This window comes from Macrotis lagotis, chromosome 1 (genome assembly GCF_037893015.1).
Source record: "Macrotis lagotis isolate mMagLag1 chromosome 1, bilby.v1.9.chrom.fasta, whole genome shotgun sequence".
In the NCBI taxonomy this organism is placed as follows: domain Eukaryota; kingdom Metazoa; phylum Chordata; class Mammalia; order Peramelemorphia; family Peramelidae; genus Macrotis; species Macrotis lagotis.
Genome location: NC_133658.1, coordinates 474,035,943 through 474,063,586, shown reverse-complemented (window position 1 = coordinate 474,063,586; position 27,644 = coordinate 474,035,943). Strand labels below are relative to the sequence as shown.

The window sequence follows — 27,644 nt, the reverse complement described above, 5'->3', positions numbered from 1 at the left end:
GTTTTCAAATTATTTACACCTCAGAAATTGGCAAATACTACAAATCAGGTTTTGACTTTTTTTTGTTGTGTGACATATAAAATGTTCTAGATACATAGATATATAGTTAATTATTTTACTAATTATTGCTAGAGGATAATTAATTAAAGGAATCCCTGTCTCTTTAGAATGCCAAAGATCTCATTGAATCCACTCAAAGCTCAAATGCCCTGGGAAGAGTGAGCCCTCAGGGTGGAAATCATTTCTAATTGTCCAATAATTAATTAGAAGAAAGGATATTATAAAAAGAGGTGAATTTATACTTAATATGACTAATTACTCAGTCTTGAACCAAGACACTTATCTTATTCAGACTATCCCTGCCTAGGGCAATCTAGACTTCTACTCAGGACCTCAATGACTAAAACGCATTGGGTCAGATTTTACCAATTCACATTAAGTATAAATTCTTTACCTTTTAATCAAATCTAAAATTTCTCAGTTGGGGACCATCTTGGACAATATTTTATCTCAGTCCTGCATTTCAAGGAATATCTGAATATCTACAGAGGTTTCTTCCTTTTTTTTTTTTTTTTTTTTAGTTTTTTGTAAGGCAATGGGGTTGAGTAGCTTACCCAAGGCCGCACAGCTAGGTAATTATTAAGTGCCTGAGGTTGGTTTTGAACTCAGGTACTCCTGACTCCAGGACTGTTGCTCTATTCACTGCTCCACCTAGCTGCCCCCAGAGGTTTATTTCTAAATGAGAAAAAAAAGAAAGGGGAGGGGCGTCTAGGTGGTACAGTGGATCGAGCACCTGCCCTGGAATCAGGAGTACCTGAACTCAAATCCGGCCTCAGACACTTAATTTCCTAGCTGTGCCGCCTTGGGCAAGCTACTTAACCCCATTTGCCTTGGGAAAAAAAAAACTTTAAAAAAAAGGGGGGAACTTTAGTCCTAATTCAATAATTGACTTAATATAGAAAAGAAATAATAATTTCTCTCAATTGGTTGTCTAGACTTAAGGGATGAAGAAAATGTTATAATTAATTTAAAAGTGACATATGGATACATATTTAGAGAGAATTCTTTTGCATCTAGAAAATATCTTCCACATTGTAGCTACTGGAATCACAAAAAAAAGTGAATATATTTACTTCCCAGAGCACTTCCTATATTTTGTATATACTTTTAAATATACTTTGTCTTTGTGATGAATGATTAGCATTCATTTCTACATTAGTTATAGGAAAGTGAGGAAAGTAGTTTATATCTTACAGAGAAACAACTAGGGAAAATGAGAACAAAAACTAAACTGGTTTAAGCTGAGGAATGTAGACTGCAGGATCAAGTCAATTACAGCTTACTGGGAACAAAAGGAATTCCTCTCTATAGAGATCAAGTGGATAGACTTAAAACAGGAAAATAAGGGACCATAGAATTAGAAGGTTGGTTGAATTAGTGAATGAACTGGCACCAGTCGAGGGGGCGGATGCACACATCTGTGTTATACATTTCAAGGACCTGGCTACCAAATTGTGCAAAAGGAGAAGTTTGATAAGGAATTTGAATCCATGTGAGGAGAGAATTGGCTACTTTGGACAGACCTTTGACTTCTGCAATACACAGTCAGTTGGGGACATAGGAGGGATTTATGATTCTAGAGAGGAGATAAAATGCCAAAATTTCATACCACATGTGTGCCCCATTTCTATTTGGGACACCAGCTCTTAAAGCTGTTTCAATAAAGGATCCTCTTTGTTTCACTAACAGCCATTCTGAGTTTTTTGGCAAGGTAGTTACAGTCTTCAATTAAATTGCAACCTACTTAAGGACACAGGCTATTTGCTTTTTCTTTGTGTCCCAGCACAACATAGTGTCTGAAACATAGTGAACATTCTTAAATGCTTGTGATTGATTGTGCCCAAACCCTCCTTTGGTTAAGTCAAAAAAAGGTTTAGAGATCTCAAACAATCATCAAGATCAGAAAATTTTCCAGCATGACTAGATCTCAATTAAAATTAAATTAAGGAATATTTAACAAAATAAATTAAAAAATTTTGTAATGAAGATAATATCAGTTTGTGAAGATGCAGCCAGAGTAATGTTTCTATATGCATTTGATAACATTGATGTATGGGAAGTGAATCTGAGAAAGTTGAGAAATTGAATGTTTGCATATTATACAGAGAATTTTAAAATAATGCATCTAACTTGAAGACCTAGATAGTTTTTACCTCTAAGCATTATTCAGTGTTGAGAAAAATAGTAATAGCAATTATCTGGAAAATCCAGAATCCCCCTTTTTCTAAAGTCCTCATTTTCAAAACTTAAGGTTGAACATTTTCCTCAAACCTTGTCAGACTCCACCCAAACATAAAGATTCTAACTTGACTGTTATGTTCTAGTCAATCAAGTTGGAAGGAGCTACATCCTTTGTAAAGACACCAGGATCATCTTAGTATGTTTGATCTGCAGCTTGCCACTGGATCCAGATGGCTCTTTGAGAATGAGGACATTCAAAGAAACAAAGAAACAAAAAAAACAACAAGATTGCCCAAAACTGGGGGTCTCTTTGATCAAAGAGTGGCATGACATTTCTCCAAGAGGTTTGCCTCTCATTGGAGTTAGTCTACTTCTCCTTTCATTAATTGTTAACCCATAAGAGTTGAATGTGACTCTTAGGAACATCCACTTTTCCAAGAGCATTATAAGCCTGGAGCTTCCATGATTGGTCTTAGTTCAAGGATGAGATGACAAAATGATCACTCCTTTTAGTAATAAAATACTAGCATTATTAATAAAATGCACAGAAACCCTATTTTCTTGAACTTTTAAAATGTTCAGTATCACATCGGGTGACTAGGTGTCTCCTCAATATTGCATTCAAATTGTTCAAGCCAAAATGATGAAAATTCTAATGGATCTTGATGGATTTGTTAGAATAATTATAATATAAAGACAATGATGATCTGGATCTCATAATCTAAGAGAAGTTAATTATATACAAGAAATTCAGAACTTTATTTGGCATTATCATATATTTAGTAGTTATTTGGATTTTACTTGAATCAATCTGATTTTTCCATCCTTAATGCTGTTTTTGTAATTGATTCATTGATGCATTGCTTGATAATTTCTATTTGCAGATGTTTACTTACCCACCATCCAATCCATCTCTTCCACATTATCCCCATACAATCCATGTTTGCTGGTCTGAAGAAACTTCTCTGTTGTAACAAGTGGTGTGTGTACATGTAAGAAAGAAACGAGGAGGAGGAAAGGCCTGTGTTTGTTCCTAAAATTAAAAATATTATATAAATATATATATATGCATGCTATCTATATATGAATATGTTTTATCAAATCATGAATTGTAGAAAAATTACTAAGGAAGCAACTACATCAAATGATGATTTTAATATTTCTGTAGGTATGCTCAGAAGTCCATTTTTTTATATGTTGCTTAGTTGTTCAGTCATTTTTGACTCTTTGTGACCCCCATTTGGGGTTTTCTTGGCAAAGATATTGTAATAGCTTGTGATTTCCTTCTCCAGCTCATTTCACAGACAAGAAAACTGAGGCAAACAAAGTTAAATGACTTGCCCAGGGTCACATAGCTAAGATCTGAATATTGCTAAAAAGCCAAAATATTTTTATGGAGAACCATTATTTAATTTCTAAGACTCTTTTCATATACCTGGCTAATTCATATAATGTAGACACTATGTTGTGGTTATAGTTTACCTTTTAATAAATGAAACTGCTTCTTTCAGTATAAGGGTGGTAGTTCTTTTGAAGATCATTGGTTGTTCAGTAATAGTGTGGTTTCGCATCAAAAAACAGTCCCCATACTTAATCAAGATATAAAGGAAGTACCATGTCAGGAAAAGTAGGAAACCAATGATGACAATGACTATGATTATCTTCCATGGAATTGGCAATATGCCAGTGAACCTACCAATAGTAAGTGTGAATATAGCTAAGACTATGATTTGAATATAAAAGTAAAGGTTTATCTCCAGTCTTGCACGCTTCTCAGACAATACAGAATATTCACAATCACCCATTAAAGAAAATGGCATTCCATAAAAAAAGTCAAAACCATGGTTCAATGGATGATGACAGTGGTCAATTCTGGATTCACAATTGAGTCCCAGGTGCCATTTTCCTGAAAATTGAATGATAGATTGTTAAAGTGAATTCTATTATCATGATTGATATCTGTAATGGCTACTGTTTTAAACTATAATTGTGGACATCTTGCTTAAGAGAATTCAAAGTCCTTCATAAAATGAAAGTTATCCCTGAATTCTTCAACCTCTGACAAGAATAGAAAGCCCAAAAATTATGGCAATATTTTAAGTTATATATCTCCTATCTAGGATTCTTAGATTATTTCATGAATCTTAGTTAACTTTTGTCTTAAGTTTTAAATAAAAAGTCCCTGAAATGATTTCTTTAGTTGAACCCCTATGGCTGTAGGAAGTCAGGCAAACTATTAACATTGCTATGTTATCCACCTCCAGTGAGAGAACTGAAGAATCTGAATGCGAATTGAAACATAGATTTTGCACTTTCTCTATTTTCTTGGGTTTTTTTGGCAACATGACTAAAAACATAAAAATATGTTTTGCATGACTTCACATGTATAACTGACATATTGAGTTAAGAAGTATGAGAAGAAGAAAATTTTAAACTCAAAGATTTTAAAAAATAAATGCTAAAAATAAATATGCTGCCATTATTAATAAAAATAGAAAATTCTGAGAAGAATCAAAGTTTGATCAATAAGGTAGAGACATAAACTTTTTAAAAATATTTTTATTAAAATATAAATTGGTCTATTCTTTCTAAAAACAATTTGAAACTGTGCTGGAAAAGTAACTAAATTGTTGATATCTGTTTACCAAATATATCTGGTAGGCACATAACCTAAAGAGATCAGAGATAGTACAACATGTTCCATGAATACCAAAATATTCAAAACAAGAAAGGGAAATAATGCAAGTGTCTCCAAATTGGGAAATGACTAAATGGAACAAGAAAGCACATAAAAACAATAGAATGTTATTAATAATAAAAAGTAAGTATGAAGAGTTTATACAAGTTTGGGAAGACTTGCATGAACTGGTAAAGAGCACAATAAGTAACCAGAGAGCAATAAAATTGACCAAAAAAGACAAGGGGAAAAATGACACTATAACATTAGAATTCAGATAAACACAGTGACCAATCTTAACTCAAGAGGATTAATGACAAATCAAATCTTGTCAGAGAAAGTTAAGTATATTCTGGATATAGAATGAAGCATGTATTTTTGGTTTAACCATTGGGTCATTTTGTTTAAGAATGATTAGTAGGTAAAGAAGAGCCTGAGGATATATATACTTTAGAATTCACATAAGTTTAAGGTTTTAAATGATATAATTTATGGCATCTTGATATATTTTATTAAAGGATTCTCACACTTCAAATTTTATCCTTAACTTCAGTTGTTAAACTTTCTTTAAACTATAATATTATAGATGGCATCAAAAATCTACCCACCTATTAGTCCTGTAGCATAGCCTTCTTTTTGTAGTATTTTTGCAAAAGTTGTTTCATTGGAAGGGAGTCCTCCAGATACTCCAGTCCACTGAAGAACTGGAGCACCGTTATGAGAAGTCATGCCTTGGATGAATATGGTTTAAAAGAATATGATACTTTTAAAAGAGTAATTTGTTTTTAATCACCTGACAAAAGCTGCTAATAAAACTTTGAGAAATATTGAAAATCTTATTAGATTTAATGATTAATGTACTATTTTGTTTCAGACAAGAAAAAAGTTGATATATTTCAAAAGATAATTCATTGTTATGCTTTAAATAAATCATAAATAAAAATATGGTCAGTAAATCAATTGTGAATAAGAATTAGAAAATAAACATTTTTACTTTTGCTCAAATTTCATTTTACTCAATATTATATGTAGAACAAACCAAAAGATGCTGCATCACATCATAGGAAGAACCTAATTTCTATTGGAAAAAGACTTGGATTTGACTATTACTAGCTCTATGCCCTTGGATAAATTTGTTCTCTCTGTGTCTACAAAATGAGGAAGTTGGATTATCTCTACTGTCTATCCCAGCTGTAGAGCTATGATGCTAAATCAACTTGATTTCTAAGCTACTTTCTGGTTGAAATATATAACGAGATCTTTCAAGTAACTAAGTTTAAGCTGAAAGTCATGAGAACTGTGTAATAGTATTAGTTCTAATAGACTAATAATGAAATCTTGAGAAAGAACAACTATTAGAGAAAACCACAATAGAAATTACAGTTTGACTAGGAATACTTGAGAAGGGCTTCATGGATGGGGTAATGCCTCATTACCTCTGGAAAATTAGGTCCTTAGATAATCCTAAAGTTCCATTACCTATATCAGGTTTATATTATTCTATGAAATATCTGCATGACCTAAGAGTAAATGCAGAATTCAAGAATATTTATCTATAATACTTAGAAAATAAGAACATTTGACTAAATGTGAAAATAGGATTTATTATTATCTCATGTTCTTTATTTGACATAATTCAATCTCCTCAAAGATAACTATTGTTTCTTTTTTCCATTTAAATTCAACAACTATCATAGTAACTAGTACATAGGAACTTAATAAATAATTGTTGATTGATAGACCATTCATATATCACAATGGACTCAGTTTTTTTTTTTTTTGTATCTTACCTAATTTTTTGTGTTACTTTAACTATTTATTTTGGTTCACCAGTTTTTTCATGTAATGATTTTTTTAGTGGTATCATAAAACCATATTAACATAGTTGGAATCAGTATCCTAGGTCTGTCTTAGTTGTGCTGTATCTACAATATTTGACATTACTTAAAAAATCATTGCTCATATTTTTTATTGTTAACTAAAAGAAAACATGGTTAATTTTATTCAATGCGAAAGTATGTTTCCAATGGCAAGATAATCTACTGTTTGTTTCTTTGGAATAATGAATAGAAAGCATATACTAAATTTATATTACTCATCCCTACAATGTTGCAATCACAACATAGATCACTGTGTCCTTTTAACTGAACCTTTCTTAAAATCTCCTTGTTTGTGCTTTCCTCTTTCAACATTGTATAATTTACTATTGTCTTCTTTACCACCTTCAATGAAATTTTAAGACTATACATTGATAAGCCATACTAGTTTAGATGAAGAATATGGCTATGGCATTGTCTATCATGCATTATGATTCTATTCTGTTCTTGTACAATAAATAAAATTAAATTGTTAAACCAGAAAAATATTCAGAGAAATAAGTCAATCTTTCACTGCATAGAAAATATTCTAGAAGTCTTGGCAGGGCTAAGAAGACTCATAATTCCAGATCTTTGTTTGACAACACCATGTATCAGTGCAGAAATACTCTGGATCTTTAAATAGAAAAGTATGGATATGGCTCAGTAATTGAATTGGGAGAAATTTATATGATCATAGTGGAACAAGAATTTGTGGAAATCTTTTTAAATTCAATTCATTTTTTGTGAAAGCTGTTCTGGTTGTCATAGGTTGGTAGATTAGTGTGACCTGCTAGTATATATAAATGAAAATATTCAGTATTCAGTCCCATGTCATTCTCAAGCACTCAAGGAGATTACAGCTTAAAAGAGTTTTCTCACCTTCCTAGAAAAAGATAACAATGTCATCTTTACTAGGAAGCAGAGTCAATATCAGCAACAGTTCCTAAAAGAAACGCACTGAGACATTTAATTGCAATTGGACATAACAGTATTTAGAACTGGAAGGGGTCTTAGAACTTATTTAGTACAACTTGTTCATTTTACTCACGAGGAAACGGTACCTGAGAGAGCTGGAGTGATCCAAGATCATACAATTAATAAGTACAAGAGCTGTGATGCAAATCTCAATCTTCTGATGAAAAATTCACTGTTATTTTCATTATTTCACACTAATATTCTTATTTGTCAAAGAAGGTGAAAAAAAATCAAGGGCTATTGAGAATGGAAAAAAACCATGACTGATATAAAAAATTTATAATAAGTATGCCAAAAATAAAAATACTTTTATAGGTAAGATTATTTCTGAGATGATTGAATTAAAAAGACATAAAAAGGCAGATGGATTCTCAAGGGAAAAATAGGAAATAAACATTCAGTTTTATATGAGGGCATATTACTTTATTTTGATCCCAACTCTTAAATACCTTGTTATCTTTAAATATTCAAGAACTAGCTCTTTAATGAGAACCTTAAATAATATTTTAGGAAAGGATAAATAGGATTTATAGATGCTGTAATAATCTAAGTAAGTCTCTAACCTGATCGAATAGGGTATCTTCCAGTTAAGAAAGCAGCTCTGCTGGGGGTACAAACCGAAGCTGCTGCTATGTGCTGAGTAAGCTTCACCCCTTCTTTTGCAAGGCTGTCAATATTTGGGGTCCTAATAAGAAAAAATGATAGATTTAATTCAATTTAAAATGCAATATAAATTACATTCATTTGCAAAGGAAATTATTAGAATTGTTTTTTAAATCTTTGTATGTAGGAAAAACATCTTATTTATCAGAAATCTCTTAACCAACACTTTACTTATTTACATAATAATGATTTAAGTTCTTTCTAATGTCTCAATTCTGAGTCATTGTAATTTTTAATAGAATATTCCCAATCAAGGAAATATTAATTCAACTGAAGTATTTATCAAAAAATATTAAATAGATTAGCTAAACTTAGTCAAGGAGACTTCCCTTTATCAGTGTATATCTCAAATCAGTTTAAAGATTTTTTAAAAATGCTTCTGAGAGATTCATTTAAAAATATTATAGCTTATCTTTGAAATTTTTGTCTGTAAAACTTGAGTAGTCTGGTCCATTCCTTTCATCTTTTAGGTACATCATGTATACAGAGAGTAAAATAATTCTTTGTTTCTTACCTCATTGTATTGTTACCATAACAGCCTATGTCTCCAATACCTAGATCATCTGCTACCAAAAGAACAATATTTGGCTTGACTTCCGCTAAACAACTTGATTTTGATGGTTTCAAAATCAGAAATGTTAGCAGTGTGATAGACAGAGAAGTCCTGAAATACAAGATAAATAAAATATAACCAAGGGATATTCTGGAAGCAGCTCATTCCAGCTCTAAAAGTCAACTATTAATAGTCAGTATGAATACTTACACCTTGGAAATTAGCAAATGTAAAAAAATTATGGTTTATTTTATAACTATTGATTTATAGCCTTAAGAAAATAATAGAGAAAACATTAATGCAAATTATACTTAAAAGTGTCTTTTTTTTTGAAGAGCTCAATATTTACAAGTATACCAATGAATAATATCATTTTTCTATAAGGATTATTCCATTTTTCCTAAAAAAAGTCTGTGTGTGTGTGTGTGTGTGTGTTCGTATGTGTCTGTGTGAGTTATCTTCAAGATAAAGAAAAATGACTTCTCTGAATGTGTATATGGTTTGAAGCACCACATTTTAGGAAGGACGTTGACAAATCAGAGTTCCTTCAAATGAGAATGACTAAGATGGAGACTAGAGAATAGATTGTATATGACATTTTTTCAGGAGTTGATATAATTTAGATTAGAGAATATTAAAGTATGAGGGAACATTATAGCTGAACTCAAATGTTTTATAAGTGGGGAAAATGGATAAAATTAGTTTTGCTTGGCTTCTGAGAGTCAAGCTATGAGTAACAGACTTTGCATAGAGTTATGTTTAAAATGAAGCAAAAAACTCCAAATTTTTAATACTTTTAGGCATCAAAAATGTTGACCCAGCTATTTCAAGAAGTAGTTGATTCCCTCTTCTCCTCAGAGATCTAATGAAGGCTGGGGTATTTGCTTTTCAGAAATGTTTAAAAAGCCCTATTCAGATTCTAGTCAAGCTTTCTGTACTCTGATTTTGTTTACAATTTCAAGATTTCATGAATTTTTTTTCTATTTATGTGTTAAACAAAGTGTAAAATTTATATGAACTGAAACAAATGAAGTAAGCATATTTACAATCATACCATAGCTTAGTAAATGTTAGACACAACTACTACACTAAAGATAGACACAACTACTACAACTATGTATTTAGAAAGATCCAAAACAAAAAAGACTACATAAAAATGAATGCCTTGAAATTATAATAACTAAATTTGGCCTCAAAGGGGATATTTTAAAATGAAATCTCCCTCTTCTTTCTTTGTAAATATGGAGAACTGTGGATGTAAAAACTACCAGATTCAGATGGCAAGTACTAATTGTGTTGAATCTCTTTTCCATTCCTTATTTTTTATTCTTGTAAATGATACTTCTGTGGATAGGGGGAAAGGGAGAGATATATTTGGAGATGGAAGTAAATTAAAAACAGTATATCTATAAAAACATCAAAAATTTATGGTTTTTAACTAATTTTGCAGAATGACTATAGTAATAATATGAGAGTCTATTTTCAGATGATCATATTGGCTACTGATTGGAAACTTTATTCAGGGATTTGTAAGGAAACATACTTCTGGGATTTTTTTCCAATTAAATAACACATAATTCTTCTTGGATATTTGTAAAACTTAATCAGAATTGAAGATGGCAAATGAGAAAGAAAAAGTCACTTTTTAAGAAAATTATTTATGGCAATGGGGTTAAGTGACTTGCCCAAGGTCACACAGCTAGGCAATTATTAAGTGTCTGAGGTCATATTTGAACCCAGTTCCTCCTGACTCCAGGGCTGATGCTCTATCCACTATGGCACCTAGTGCCCATGAAGAGTCATTTATTACCGTTGAATAATAAAAACCTCTGATACCTCTTCTAAAATTATTAACTAATTTTAATTTAGCCTTTGAGAGAAGAAAGAATGACTTTTTTATTTATTTTTGATGGGAGTGTAAAATCTCTCAAAAACGATAGTAATTAGTGTTTTGTCATTATTTATATTATAGTAAAAGACAGTATTATCTATGGAAACTTTGAAGTGAATGGAATTACGCCTTCTTGCATCTGTCAACAGTTACCAGTTGTTTAATAGTTCTCCAGCTCCTAAACATTTGTAAGTCATTGGAGTTTTATAACCCTGTATTTTAAGATGGTCTGAGGTATGACTCACTTAGAGTTTATATTTTATTTTTATTTTAAGGTCTAGGAAGTAATAATTTGAAATATACACACCCTTTTCTAGATACTTAAGACATTCTCCTGATGATGGAATATACCCACTTCATCAAAACATCAATACAATAGAAAGGTAAAGAAGAAAATAATCCATAAGTAAGAATATCAAACATCTTACCAAAAATTTTTCAGATGTAGCATGTTTTCTGCTTTATTTGGAAGAAGAAATCAGGGTTCTGTTTTTTATATCAGAAGCAAAAGAAACAAAATACATAAAAATCACCAAGGAATAAAGACACATAAGTAGAAATTTTAGTTAAGCATGATTCCATTCCTTCACCCACAATGCTTTCCCTCTCCCATTCTCAGTATCAGGGATTTTCTGGTAGTTTTTAGTTAGGCAGTTTAAAGAGTCATAGAAAACTCTTGCAGAAAAAAAAAACAAAAAAAAAATTCCCTTTCTTAATGAAAACCTAAATGAAAAAGGTCAGTAGATTGGAAGAATCAAGAATGAGCAATAAAGAAAAGTTTTAGATGACAAAGAATTAGCTTTAAACACTACATAGAAGACTTAAATTATTTAATATTTATGTTGTTTCATGGTGGCTATATTAGTGGGTAGGAAGTAAAGTAAAATTCCCAAGACTTTTATTCAATTAGAAAAACTTCTAGATATAATGATTTTAATAGACTTTGAGAAAAGCAAGTGATGGGAGGTTTCCATTAAGAGAAAGGTGTTTCTTGCTTTCGTTTATTGAGCATCTATGAGCAAGTGATTGTTCAAGGGATAAAAACATCATGAAGTATGAAGTGTGTGAGTGAGAGGGATAACGGAACTCAACTCTTTCCAGAGCTAAAGTACTTTCTGAGTACTTGTAACACTGGTCACCAACATTTTTCAATGGAAAAGCAACTCTAACATTTATACAATTCAGATTGAATCATGGTAAAATTCACAGTTTATCTTTTATGCTAGTTAATGACCAAATACCGTATATAAAGAAGGTGATCTTCCAAAGTTCTGTTTTGATGTGAACAATGTCATTTGAGAGGTATTTAAAATATGATTGGTGTGAATGTAGTACAAAACAAAATGAAATAAAACAAATGAACAAAGAATAAAGGATTTTCCTCCCTTCATTTCAGAACTGGGGGAACAATAGGTATAAAATGTCACTCATTCTGTCATTGTTCTCAGTCTGTTTATTCAATTTGCTAAATAGCTCCCTCTCCACCCATCTCTTCTTCCTGCCCTCTTTGTTACAAAATATGAACACCTGAGGTGGGGGAAGGAACACTAAGAAATTAAAGATGAGTAAAAGGCCAAGAAGGAGCCTGCAGAAAGGCCTAATGGGCTGTCACTGATTCTAGTAGCAATCTAGTGAATTTCCTATGTAGAGAAAAGCCAATAGGCCCAAACCTTAGTTAGGAATTTATAAAACTCAGACCATGAGTAAAGAAAAGACTTAACCCTGATTAATTCATTTTGAGACCACTGAACAATTTCAGGGCACCAGTGTGAGCGGTGAAAATAGAAGTATATATAAAAAGATAGAAGTTCGGTTTCCCATTCCCATCAGAAGTGTGCAGATCTCAGAAATATGAAAAAGTCTCATAGATTTATCAGGGCTGTTCAGAATGCAGCCTGCAGCCCACATGGTGGCCATAGTACAACTTTATGTTGGCCCTCTATGAGTTTACTAAATGATTTAATAAACTAAGCCAAACTACTTCAGAGCTCTCACTAAAATGACAAATCAAAATATATTGTCCATCATTCATTAAAAATTTTTAAAAGCAAGGTTGGATCACCCTGGATTAGATACCATTTGACAGTTAACATAGCACAAAGAATAAAGGGCTAGACCTGGAATCTGAGAGAGGAGTTCAAATCTGACCTCAGACAGTAGACATATAACCTTGGGCAAGTCATTTAGTTTCAGGTTGCCTCAGATTTTTTCATCTGTAAATTTAGGAACAATAATAGTAGTTACCTCCAAGCATTGTTTTGAAAATAGAGTAATTTTTTCTGAAAGTTTATTATTATTTCTATATTCTTATTATTTTTATTCTTGTTATTAGGTAAGAAGCCCAAGTAGTCTTAAGTTTGATTTGTCTTTTGGTAGTGATTAGATTCTCCAAGTGGTAATTTTCTCATTTTTTATTGGGCAAGGTAGACACAACTTGTTTGTTGGGAAAAAAAAGAAATCCTTTGCTTCACGTTTTTCTCGTTTAACTCTAAACTAGAACCTTTTAAGAAAAGGAACTTAAATTTTAGGTTTTTGGTTAGAAAATCTTTGAGAATACAGCACAGAAGTGAAAATCTTTTCAGACTAACCACTTCCTCTCTTTTTCATCCTTGCAATACCTCTCATTCCCAGATATCATAGAGTTAACATGCAGTCATTTGTATGATAGAGTATATACTATTGTTAAATAAATTACATGCCTTTCTTAGTACCATAAACATCATTAGGGAAATTCCAAAGTAAAATGGGACCAGAAAGAGGAGACAGCAGAGGAAGATAATCTGAAAAAACTGAAAATAATGGAAAATAAATTCAGATGAAATAGATCTATGACATAATTCTACACCACATTTTAGTTATATCCATCTCTTGTTTTCACTTCACATCGTTACATCCATCCCTTACCAGATTTCGCAGTCTTCATTCCTCAATCCAGTCATTTTTCATCCTTCTCTAAACTTGTTACTGCTTTCCCTTATTTCTTTTTGTAGCTCTTCCCTTTGCTTACACTCCCAGGTTTCTTAATACCAAAGCCAGACTAAAGGATTCCAGGGGTGAAGCATGGATTTCCCCTTTCATGGTCCTTTAAAGTTTGACACATCTTTCATTGAATATGTTTGCTAATGTTGATCTCCCTAAACACTATTCCTCCTTCCCACAAGTCTGTTCTGAGCTCTGTAGGAGGTTTCTTCTTGGAAGTCACAGGACAAGATCTCAAAGGCAGAAACTGTATTGTTAATCAAGTTTATGAGAAGTAGAAAACATAAGAGAGAGGAAACCTTGAGCTAGCATGCCTCATGATTGTTTAATGAAGAGGATAAGACATTGAATTTTGATTTAAGAAATTAGAACTTAAATCCTGTCTCAGATACTCACTATCTGTATCACCCTGGGCAAATCATTTAATCTTTCTCATTCTCATTAACCTCAACTGTAAATTGAGGGAATGGGACTCAGTGATCTCTAATGTAACTTCTAGTTCTAAATTAATAATTATATTATTTGCCTTGGGACATTCATATTTCATAAGAGGGGAATTTGGGGCAAGACCAGCATAAGCAAATATATTAACTGACCATCTAAGTACTTCTTCCCCAAAACCTTCTTTGTAAAATCTTCTGTATGCCTGAGGCAAAAAAATCTGAATTTCTTGCTCCAGGATAGAGAGAAACTGACACCTCAAATTTCCTTCCATTCTTCCTTGTCCTTCTCCCTGCCCCCCAACACACACACACACACACACACACACACACACACACACACACACACACACACACACACACACACTCCCTCTCAATCTCTGACTGTCTCTTGTGCTCTCTTTCTCTCTCTCTCTCTCTCTCTCTCTCTCAAATAAGTCTAAAACAACAAACAACTTTGGTTACAAATCTTTTGTCAACATAAAATTCTCCCAAAGGTCTCTTAGAGTAATGTTTCAGCTAAAGCCTGCATTTGATTTAATGACTTGGATTTATAAAGAGAGATTTTATAATTTTCTCTAGTTTTGTAACATTTCCAAGGAGCGCTTCCAAGAAACTGTAAAACTCTAGTGAATTGATTGGTCCTTCCATATGGCCTTAATTCCTGTACACATATGCACAACAGATTGAAAAAGTTACTTAAAGATGCCAGATACCTGCATTGGCGGCTATCACAATGCTACGTAGATCTGTGTTGGGCTTCATTCACTCCAAATGTCTCAGAGAAATGAATGCAGCCACATCCCTTGCCACAATCTCAGAATTCTCTGGTGGTTTCAGTCATTGACCAAAAAAGCACAGTGCAGTCAGGATGGAGCACGCATGTGCATTGCAAGGTGGCCTGAGGGGAAATCATTTTTCAAAAGAACCAAGTTTGGTTGCACTAGGCAGACCTGAGGAAAGTAAATCTCCAGTGTATGCTTTAATCCTGCTGCAATTTTTCTATTTCACTTCACCACAGACGACCACTTCTTATCGTTTATAAATAGTAACAAAAATTTTTGAGGGCTGTTAGTAAAACAGTAAGTCTTTCATAATTAAATATTAGTTTTAAATGTATCCTGGCATTTGCCCAGATTCTGAATCCAGCATGTCTGGCATTTCCCCAAAACTGGAAAGTAGTTGTACATAAACTGTTTCCTTGCAATGAACTGGCAAATAACTATTCTTTAATTTCACATTCTCTCTCTCTTTTTCCCTGGCAACTGATCTTAGAAAGTAAGGGAAGAAAAGTACTCAAAAAGTGAAAGTTCATGCCAGATTTTATAAACACACACACACACACACACACACACACACACACACACACACACACACACACACACACCCCAAACACCATTTTCTTTATTCACTAGTCAAGTGAATGATTTGATATTCATGAATAGGCCCTAAATTTCAGGCATTTTGAAATGAAATTTTAATTTTATAATAAACATTATGTAAGCCACTACATAATTAATCATGAGATAGTAACCAGGTAAGTTTTTTATAAAATTCTAAAACAACATACTTTACTACATAAAGTTCTTTTCCTGTTACTTTTTGGCAACATGCCATCCCTTATTCTGTGGTGACTGAGAAAATCTGGCACCATTGGGATGGACAGTAGTCAATTATCACTTTAGGATGTTGGTTTCTTTTACAGCTCCAAATACCGCACTCCCAGAAAGCTCCAGATTATTCATTCTGACAATAGAGCCTTCCCTGCTACTATAGGTATCATATATCTGGATAAGTTCCTAGAAGAATGTATTAAGATCTCAGCTGCTCTCTGACTCGGGCTGAGAATAACAGCTCTCTTGAATGATTAGGTCAATGAGATATTCATTAATCACCCATATCTCTAAAATCATACCTTTGAGTTACTCCATAAATGTTTGCTCAGAATTTCCTTTTAAGCACCTTTAGAAACTCCATAGAAGTGGTGTGATATAGTGAAAACTGAGGGACCTGGGTTCAAATCCCATTTCCAGTGCTTGTTAGCTATGTGATTGTGATCTAAGTCTCCTTTTCCTTGGTTTTAAAATAGGAATAGAAAACTTACCCTGGAGTCCAAGAAGATGTGGGTTCACCTCTGACAAATACCAGCTGCTTGAACCTAGGACTTTTACTGCTAAGAAGTATTGATTAAAGGAGTTTACTAATCCAGAGTTCCCTATTAAAATTATGTGAGTGGGGGTGGTAGAGGGATCACCTTCACTCATTAGGATTGTTTTGAGGCTCATATGATATAAAATATATTGAATGCAAAGCAGAGTTTAAAGTGCTACATGATAATATGTATTGCTTGGATCAGAAATTCTTGCCCCTACTCCAGAATCTTTCTTTTATTTACTCATAAATATAATAGACAAATAGACACCAATATAAACTTTTCTGTATACAAAGAATTACAGAAATGGTTAACTATATATTAAACCTCAAAACTTTAGTATATTCATGCTTTTATAAAAAAGGATAACATTAATTCAATACATAAGTTCCAAAATTTTCCTCCTTGTGACACAAGCAGGAATTTCATTTTCTTTTCTGTTGTGAATTTTTATACATTTCATGCATACTCTTTTTTCCTTTTTCCTTCATTTCCCCTACACTTGGGAAAAATTCTTCTTAGCAAGAAATCAGCATAATCAAACAAAATAAATCTATACATTGTTAGACATGTACAAAATGCATCTTGCATTTGTCATTTGGCCAGTCTATTCTTTGAATGCCTCACATCCAAGGTCATCTCCAGTCATCCTGATTCATAGCTGGCCTCTGGATCCAGATGGCTCTGGAGGAGAAAGCAAGGCTGGTCATAGCACAGCCCCGCCCCATTCAAATCCAATTCATGTGCTTGTCATGATTCAAGAATGATGAACAAAAAACCCATCATTACTTCATTAAAGAAAGGTGGAACACATGCTATATAATGTGTCTTCTGGACAATTCTGTCAATCTATTGAAGAGATCACAGATAATCTATCAAGGGATAGCAAAGAAAAGAAGGCATTTATAAAATCATCGAACTCTAATTTAGGACTGTCTACCAACCTGCTTTTTACTTTTGAGTCTCTAGGTCCTTTTTCTGCCACCCCTACTGGTCCTTCAGTTCACCAGAACTTCACTCCTGAAACTTCATTAGTGCAATGGGATCACTTAGCAAATAATGTCAAACTCTGGGGACTGCTTTCCTTGCCAGGAATCCAGGTTTAATCTTCAGTCATACTCTCCTCCTTCAGTCATACTCCCTCACCTGATTCATCTATTCCTTTAGAAACTAAAAAATTTAACTCAGGGAACTATTAACTAGAGAACTATTTTCCCTTATTTAAGAAATTCTTATTTACATAAAGGTTATTAGAAAAAAGGTTTATACTTTAATCCAAAGGGTTTTGAGGAAATCTCTCTATTGCAGTGAACCTTTTCATCTATTGTTCATACTTTATTGTATTTGTATTACACTGTAGATAGGAGTCCTCTGAGCTTAACACTGCTGACTTTGTTTTTCCACAGGATTTATTAAATAAATATACACTCTAACTCCTGAAATCTGTTTATTTACCTAAACTCCTAAATTTACTTAGATTCCATTTGTTCTCTTAATCCTTTGGGATTGGATTCATTGGGGGTGTTTTATAGCTGACAGATTTTAACAGTATGCATTTTCATCCAAGGAAGTTAGTATCAAATGTCTGCCTGACAGAAAAGATGGAATCCAAGCCCCAAAAGAAGTGTGAGAAGGATCTCTCAGCATAACTAAATGTTGCCCTTGAAACTGAAAACTCAGAAGGGAATAATATATTTGAGAAAATTTTTAAGGTGGAATTGACAGAATTTAGCAACTGACTGGATGAAAACCAGAAATTAGAGGTTTATAGTCAGAAATTGATCATCTCACCTGCTCCTACCTAAATCTTGAATGGTAGAAAGGAGGAAGGAAGCAAATAGACATTTTTTAAGTGATAGTACATGCCAGTATAGTGCTAAATTCTTGACAAATATTATTAGCTCATTTGATCTTTACAAAAACCCCAATGAGGTAGGTGTGATTACCACCCCAATTTTACAACTGAGTAAACTGAAGCAGGCAGAGGTTAAAGGCCTTGTTCAGGTTATATGCATATAAACATGTTAGTCTAATTTTGGACACTTTGATTCATTAAAAATTTCTTCTTTATGTTGTGTTTAAATCTGTCTTTTAACTACTTTGACCTTTTTTGTACTAGTTGTTGTTTTCTGTAGTCAATTAATTAATTAATATTTATAGATAACAATTCTTTGAATACTTGAAAATAGCTTTTCTTTTCCTTTTCTTCATATATATCTTTAATTTTACAGGATAAATATATCCAGTTCCACAAACTGAACCTTGAATAACATTTTTTCTAAACCCATTACCATTCTATCTTTTTGTAGAAACATGTAGATTTGTTCATTTTACTTCTTAAGTGTGATGCCAACAATGAGACAAAACTGATATGATCTTACTAGGGTAGAATCTAGCAGAATGAATATCTCCTTTATGGAGATAATTACCTGAGTAATCAATGTGGAACAAAGTCTGTAAATATGTATATATATATATGTATATATGTATATATACTTTCAATTACTATGTGGTTATTGCCCATGTACCTTTCACAAAATCCATCCTATATGGTAGAGGCCTTTTACAACTCGTTTCAATATTTTATGAATTTCAGTGCAATGATTGATTGACTATCTAGTAATCCTTACTCTTGTTCTGACTTGAAGTTTTTGATTATAACTTTTAAGGTATTTTTGAGCATTATTGGAAATATGCTTCAATCTAAGTGGGCCCATCACATATATAGTATATATTTATTGTGGTTCATCTGTAACAATTTTTTAAACTAATTTTATTTAAGTCAATGGGACTAAGTAACTTGCTCAAAGTCACACAATTAGGCAATTATTAAATGTATGAGGTTGGACTTGAACTCAGGTCCTCCTGACTCCAGGGCGGGGACTCTATACACTGTTTCACCTACCTGCTCCATGCAACAATTTTTAAGAGACTGAAATGTCCCAGAGTTTGAAACCAAAAAATAATGTCATGGAATATATTTATATTCAAAGTAGAACTGAAAGAATATTGTATATAGAAATAGTGAAATTATTTTAAGAACTACTTTGACTTTTATACCCAGATTAATTACAAAGGACAAATGAAGGATGCATTCTACTTCTAGAGAAAGAATTGATAAATAGAAGTATGTACAGAATGATTTTGCATCTGTATATTTATACATCCTTACTATATATTATATATATAATATATATATATATATATATATATATATATATATGTACATTTTTGTGCCTAATGGTAGCCATCTTTAGGGTGGGGGGAGGGAAAGGGATAAAAGAATTTACATGATAACTTCATTGCACATTTTAAAGGTAAAGAAATATGATCATAATAGATTTGAAGTTTCACATACATCATCTTTCTATTATTATGCTTCATTATGGTAATGTTTTATCCCATAAATTAAAAATCAAATAAATTTAAAAATCAAAATATCTGTTTTATTTTTTAAAATTTTATTTTTATTTATTTACTCATTTTTTATGAGGGAGCAAAAGAAGTGATCATCACAAACACTAATGAGTAAGCTATGGGGCACCATGATCTGCCTGGAGCCAAGAAGACATGAATTCAAATCTAGTTTCTGATCCTTACAAGCTGTGTAATCCTGAGTATGTCACTTCATCTCTGCTTCAGTTTCCTCATCTATAAAATGGTAAAATGGTGCTAATAGTAGCACTTCTCCTCCAAGGTTATTATGATGATCAAATGAAGTAATATTTGTAAAGTTCTTTGAACAGTATCTACTACATACAATAAAGAGTTATATAAATCTAAGTGCTATTATCCTTATTCATCAGCTTATCAATGAAATCCAAGCCATTCTCTTCAATTCTATGCCCAATTCATTGTCCATCTATGCTTTCTGCCTCAGGTACATGACTTGGTGTACTAACTCAATGGGCCACCCATCAAACTAAACTTTCTGTCAGTTCGGACAACAGATGTACTCTTCCTTCTATCAGAATATCAGTAAGATTTTCTTTTTCTTTTTTTGAATGACCATGGCTAGCATTGAAGATACCCGATATTTTCCTGGAATTTGGTGCAAACAATACACTATCAATCACAAGAAGTAACACCTGAATCTGATTCTATCTTATAAGTGATTCCTTCTATATTTTGATTGTGTATGGGGTATCTCAAATGGGAGTGGCAAATATCTTGGAGGGATGGATATCTCCTTGTTTTATGCCTCATTTGAAATTAATAATCATAAGGCCAAATGAAAGTTCTATATGATTTCCTTGCTATGATCCAATATATTTTCTCCCTTCTATTCAATTCTCGGGCAACTTTGTGGATCAGTGGATTGAGTACCAGACCTGGACTCAGGAAGACCTGAGCTCAAATTTGACTTGAGCTACTTATTAGCTATGTGATCTTGGGAAAGTCACTTAACTATATCAGAGTTTCCTCCTCTGTAAAATGAAATGGATAAAGAAATGACAAACCATTCCAGTATCTTTGCCAAAAAAATTCCAAATGGCATCACAAATCATTATACACAACTAAAATAAATGAGAAATCACAGTATTCAATTCTGGGTTCAATGTCCCAGGTCATTCTTCATCTTTTCCACAGAAAATTTCTGCTGAGTAACCTAATATAAGAGTAACTTAAAGCAAAGATGTAAAACTCAAACGAGAGTCATTTCGACTTAGATAAAACTTTATCTATTTTTTATTATAAATTTAAACATTGGAAAATATTTAACACTTTTTTCTTTTTTTTGCAAGGCAATGGGGTTAAGTGATTTTCCCAAGGTCACACAGCTGGGTAATTATTAGATGTCTGAGGTCAGATTTGAACTCAGGTAAACCTAACTCCAGAACATGTGCTCTATCTACTACACCACCTAGGTGCCCCTATGTAACACTTGTTAAACATTTCCCAATTACTTTTGATTTCTTTCAGCTACACTTACAAATTTGAACAAGGGTAAAACTTTCAACTACATGTCATAATGTGAATAATATGCATCATGTAAAGAGTGAAATATATTCTAGTTACCTAGGGGTACATTGGATAAGGTGCTGGGCCTAGAGACAAAAAGATCTGAGTTCAAATCCAACATTAATCTCTTGCTGGTTATATGACCTTAGGAAAACCACTTAACCTTTCCCTTCCTTCCTTAATGGGGGTTTAAGATACCTCCTAATAAGGTCTGTTCTGTCCATATCAGATTAATGAATATTTTCTCTAATGGAATGAGCCCTTTTTTTTTTTCCATTTTCTGTTTTCATTTTTTTCATGCACATTAAGCAGGAGTGATAGCATTTCTTTGTTCTTCTTCTTGCTCTGAACATAGTGAATAAAATACTTATTAAAGTTCTAACATCTATTCCAATTCATAGCTCATCCTGGGTTTTGACTTTCTGATACTATATTGTTGTTGTAATTGTTCTAAAGTTAGTAATAAGTAAAACAACAACAATAAAAATAAGTGAGTAGTTCTGGCAAAATGCTGAAATGCATGACTATGATAAACTCAGTTTCTTCAACACCTCAAATTAGCAATAAATATGTTAAATCAACCAAGAGAATAACAGAAACAAAGACAAAGGAAAGTCAAGAATTTTCACAGTACAAAACTTGCATAAAAACTGACTGATAAAGAAAGGAATCAGCAAACAGAAGTTTCCAACAAAATGAATGAATAAAAGGAAGTAAAAGAAAGCAAAGAAGAAATCTCCAGAAGGGAAATATTGCAAAAAAAAGCAAAATCCTAGAAGAGAGAAAGAAAATAATGTAGGAATCTTAAATGTGATTGCGAATGGTGGTAAATGGCTCAATAAGCAATATAAAGGAAGCGATATAATAAGTGATATAAAGGAAGAACAAGTAATTAAAAAATACAAGAGGAGGAGCCTATAAATCAGGATCATTAATCTTCTTTTAGATGTCATGGAACCATTTCTTAGCTTGTGAAAACCTATTTATCCTTCTCAGAATAATATTTTAAATTCACAAAATAAAATTCATTGTATTACTAAGGACAAATTATGTTGAAATATAGATTTGGCTAAGTTTTTTTTACAAGAATACGAAAATCAGCAGAAGTGGTAAGATAAGGTAGACAAAACTGAAAATGAGCAAGTAATAAATTAATCTTTTAAATGAAAAAACAGCTATTGTTTCTTTCAATACCCATTGTAAAAGGCTCAAGAATTTAGTGAAAATTGTATAGAAGAGAAACAAACTAAGGAACAAAGTGCAGAGGAGAAAAGATTCTAAGAGGAAGAGGTATACAATAAAGAAGAGTTAATAATTTATGGAATGGGGTCTCAGAGGAGATGGTGGAGGGAAGAGAGCAGGACTAGAATGAGACAAGGGAGTAATATGGTGGAGGTGAATGTGGATAACAGAAAGGAGAGTAGGGATTGGTGAGAGGCATAGCTTACTCTTAGGTAGCAGGCAATTTCTCTTCATTCACAAGAACAGGAGAAAAGCTGGTGGGAATCAACAGGCATAGATTTTTAGACTGGTAGCTCAGATCTCAGCAAGTGATAGGACATTCTTTGCCTCAACTCTTCCTTGTAATGAGTGTCTCTTTTCAGTTTCACACTGCTTATGCTCACACTGCTTATCATCAGGCAGCCTTGTGGACAGAGGAGGCTCTACCCTCTGTGGGAATGAGATTTCCTCCACATGTTCTTGGGGAATGGGGAGGAACTGGGCCTCTTCCCCTGTGCTTCATGAGTTGTGAAGGATTACAGAAGCACACATTTGTTCTTCCATTTTTTACAAATAATAAACTATACAAATTCAATATACTTAGTCTGGATCACTTTTCTATTCTTTTGGCTTCACTGTAGGAAATATACTTTGTGGAAGTTTTTCCATGAGATTAATTTTTCTCTGTACCAAAAGAAAATTTATCAATTAAAAATTAAAAAATACCCAGTACTATGTGGGATAAATAAAGGCTGTTTTAATCAGCTTCAAAAGACATTCAAATAATTAAAAAATATGATTATACATAAAACATAATATTGCCTATAATTTGTATAATAAGGTAAAATTAAATTTATGCAATAAATGCCATATTTGATTTGGGGTCTTTTTATTGTTTGGGGGGTAATTTAAAAAATTGTAATTATCTTTACTTTTATAAAACTGTGAAATTTCACATTTTCTATCTCTTCATGTTTCTGTACATTTGTCATTTTAAAGGTATAATTAAATAGTACTAAAGGCAACTAGATGGCATAGGGTATGCAATTGGGAAGATTTCTTTTCCTGAATTCAAACTTGATGACAGACACTAACTACCATACTAGTTGATCCTAGGAAAGTCATTTCACCCTGTTTAACTCAGTTTCCTTATCTGTAAAATAAACTGGAGTAGGAAATGGCAAACAAGTCCAGTATCTCTGTCAAGAAAACTCTTAAAAAAAACTCTAAATGAGGTCATGAAGAGTTGCATACAACTGAACACAACAACTATATATCCATATATTATGATTCAATCATTTTCCAATAATCAAATAAAAATATGTTAATTCTTTTGCTATCAAGATAAAGCTATTATGAATGTTTATGTATATAAATATTTTTTCTTTTTAGTAGTTGTCTCTAGATATACTTCTTTCAGGGAGAGTATGAACAATTTTGTAGCTATTATGCATAGTAATATACTGTTTTCTAAAAATATTGCAGCAATTCAGAATTCTACCAATGGCATAAAAATGTCTTTGTTTTTCTAGAGGAAGAGTAACATTAAATTTTGTCACCGATTCTATTTTTACTTCTGTTTTGCATTCTCCTTTATTTATCTCCCCATGTTGCCATGCTTTATACATGGTTTCTTTGAATTTCAGTAGTTCAATGACATTGCTCTTCAATAATACTGATTTTTTACTATCTACCCCTTTTTCTACTCAGAGAAAAAAAGAAGATAGGATGGTATATTGTAGAGAGATGGAAGAAAATAGTGGAGAGGAAGCTTCAGAAGAATCAAAAGAGAAAGTGGATAGTTGAATGATGGGCAAAGAGGATTAAAATAAATGGAAAAGACAGATATTAGATTGAGATAAGAAGCAAAATTAAGAAAAATAGAGTTGCTTAAATCTGGTAGCCTTTATTTCAGAATAGTAGAATGTGAAATCATAAGTGTGAGTGTGAAAATTTGGTGACTCAAAGAGAGAGAAAAAGATCCAAAGTAATCACTATAAATTATCTAAAGAGAGGTCTGGGAAAGAATTTAACTGGGGACTTTGAGACTTCCTTGACAAAAGCTTTAAGAAAGTAAATGTCCTTTACACTTCTTTTTAAACCTGCTACTCAGTTTAGTCAACTTAATCAAGCAGGAAGATCTGCAAATTCACACTATTCTTGATTAAGGGAGTAGCATGGTCTGATTTATCCAGGCTTTAGGAACATCTATTTGGCAACTCAGATACTCCGCATTGTTGCGGGAGGGGTCTGTCTGACCCTCCAGCCACCGCCCTCTACTTACCTTAAACCAAGGTCTTCAGACCTTGGGGGAGGGGAGAAAAAACCAGGCAGAGCACCCGAGGAGAGGTTCACTTCTTTATTGATGTTACTAAGAATCCCCCAGAGCCTTTCTGAACTATCCCTTTTATCCCCAGACCTAACTCCTCCTAGTAGGTGGTCTTGCTCCTCCTGAGTTCCCCCTGAGGGTGGAGCCAACCCATACCGAGGCCATCCCAGTACCGGAAGGCAGGTTCTGACCTCTGGGCATCTCAACGTTCCTCTCGGGGGACCCAGTCCAGAGCCGCCCCTAATAACTCCCCCTTTTTGTTTAAACAGGGGTCTTTGCCATCCAATGGCGAGGAGCCAAAAGGTCTGCCTTAATCGCCTCAAGGGATCGTAGGATAATGTCTCGTAATAGTTTCAAAAGGCACGGAAGGAAAAAGCACACTACAATAAGAACTCCTACTGCAGGTATTAGGGAATACAACCATCTAAATTTAAGGGTACCTGCAAACCAATTTAAGAATGACTCTTCTCGGCCAAATTCACCAGGCCCAAAACATCCCCGATCCCATCCCTCCTGGGGCGTAACAACTTTTCCCCAGACAATACATGATACATTTTGTTCATCAGAGAATCAGCGGGGAACAATGCAAAGTCCTCTGCTTTGACAGGTAGGCATTCCCTGTTCATCAGCAGTTCTTCAAGTGGGTGAAGTCAGATTGTACCATCTCCCGCCTTTGCCCCAGGGATGCGTAGCCCGTGTTAGTCCCGGAAGAAGCTGCAACAGGAGGATGGTCGCCAGGATGTCATGTCTCCTTATGTTCCTCTGTGCCCCAGGGCGCTTCCAGCCTCGATGTCCCCGCCGTCTCGATGACACTGGTCTCGGTAGAGACTTCTCGCACCCTCCGGATTGGCACCCAGATCTCCTTGTCTTCTCCATCTGGCAGTATGGAAAGAAATCCCTGACCTCTGCACTGTACTATTCCAGGCCCCTGCCACTCGCCTATTGGATCTCTCCAAAAGACTGTGGTTCCTGTTAGGCAGGTACGGGGAGCCTGGGGCAAGTTTGTCTTGCCTGAGCTCTGGGTGTTGACACAACAATCCAAACCTCCTAAATATCTCATAGCAGAATTTGTGCCATCATCACGGAAATGCAAAAAATTTATGGTATATAGAGCTAATGCTAATTCACCTCTAGTTATCTTACGCCTATCTCCCCCTTTTTGTTTAAGCAGAGTAGTCTTTAGTGTGCGATTTGCTCGTTCCACTATAGCTTGGCCTGTAGGATTGTAAGAAAGGCCAGTGATATGATGTATGTTGAACTCTGCACAAAAGGTCTTAAACGAGGAGGAAGTATAGGCAGGACCATTGTCTGTCTTTAAGGCTCCAGGGACTCCAAAAACCGAAAATTGTGTATATAGATGGTCAATAGTGGCACGTGTGGTCTCCTTGGGTTGTATAGAGGCCATGATAAAATTAGAAAAAGTGTCAACAGAAACATGAATTAGTATTGAGCCCATGTATGTAATGTCCATCTGCCATAATGCATTAGGGCAATCCCCACGGGGATTCACTGCTAATTCTTTGGGAGGTGGGCGAAAAGGGGCACAAGCGGAACACCGCTTGACTATTTGTCGGGGCTGTTCTTTAGTGAGCCCCTAAAGATTCCTTAACGATCGGGCAGAAAGATGGTATTTTTGGTGGGCTAGCTGAGCTGGTATAAAAAGTGAACCAATCAATGCTTTATCAACAATTGAATTCCCATAATAGATTGGACCTGAGACTGATTGATGAGATCGTATATGCATAACATAAATGGGGTATGTGTGTTCCAATAATGACTGTTGGACCACAGAAAGCAATGTAGCTATTGTAGATTTCCCTTGAATCATAGCGTCAGGCAATTTCATGAGAGCCTGTGCACAATATAAACTATCAGTTATTAAATTTATAAGCTCAGCAGGACATAATAAAAGAGCTTGATGAATAGCATAAAGTTCATTTTTCTGGGCTGAGGTATATGGAGTATTGAACACTTTTAATATTTTGTATCTAGGAATGTAAACCGAGGCCTTAGAATGCTTAGTGGCATCGGTAAAGACATTAGGTCCATTCACGGGTTGATGTGCAATGATAGGATCTGGCCTTTTTAAGGACAGAGGGAGGAAAACTCGAATCTCTGGGGGAAAAGTGACCCTTTTAAATTGGCAAGTGGTTATTATGACAGCCCAAGTGGGTGATGTTGAGGCTAATTGTTGGAAGGTCAACTCTGAATAAGGGTTAGTAATGATGGGATGTTTGCCAAACAGTTGCAAACAACGCCTCATAGCTGTAAGGTAGAACTGTCCATATTCTTCCCATTTATCAGGGAGTACCGCTTTAGTCTTTTTTGAATACAGCCATTCTAAAATTCCATGTACTTGGAAGAGGCATCCAAAAGGGGTAAAATCATTTAGGATGAGGAAATAAATAGGCTGTGATGTTTCCACCTGTATTATTTTGGCTTTATATTTTTCCATAATTTGCTTTAAAGCACCTTTGGCTTCGGCTGTCCACCTTCTGGGGGACATCAGATTAGAGCTGCCAGGTAGAATGTTATACAATGGAGTGAGAAGGGAATCTGGTATAGGTACAACTGCATGAAGCCACTGAATTGATCCTATCAATTTCTGGAAATCATTTAAAGTTTTTACTTTGGACATGTCAATTTGGGGAGGGAAACGAGATATCCTTCCTCCCTGCAGAGTGTGACCCAAATATGAAAAG

At 33.8% G+C, this 27,644-nt stretch overlaps 1 protein-coding gene across 4 annotated transcripts in view; it reads right to left on the bottom strand.

Annotated features, from left to right (window-relative positions):
* Positions 1–25,922, bottom strand: part of LOC141506665 (arylsulfatase L-like) — a 49,535-nt gene extending 23,613 nt beyond the window's left edge. The window contains exons 1-7 of one of the 4 annotated variants that reach the window (XM_074213621.1): positions 24,898–25,922; positions 11,288–11,345; positions 8,930–9,079; positions 8,316–8,437; positions 5,527–5,649; positions 3,724–4,147; positions 3,138–3,274 (exon numbers count right to left, since the gene is read on the bottom strand). In XM_074213621.1, the coding sequence (XP_074069722.1) occupies positions 3,138–3,274; positions 3,724–4,147; positions 5,527–5,649; positions 8,316–8,437; positions 8,930–9,079; positions 11,288–11,310 (979 nt within the window). In that variant the 5' untranslated portion in view covers positions 11,311–11,345; positions 24,898–25,922. Of the gene's footprint in view, positions 1–3,137; positions 3,275–3,723; positions 4,148–5,526; positions 5,650–8,315; positions 8,438–8,929; positions 9,080–11,287; positions 11,346–13,763; positions 14,974–14,994; positions 15,147–22,840; positions 22,960–24,897 lie in introns of those variants that run through there. The other 3 variants (XM_074213623.1, XM_074213620.1, XM_074213622.1) reach the window with 3 other exon arrangements.
* Positions 25,923–27,644: the final 1,722 nt, after the last annotated feature.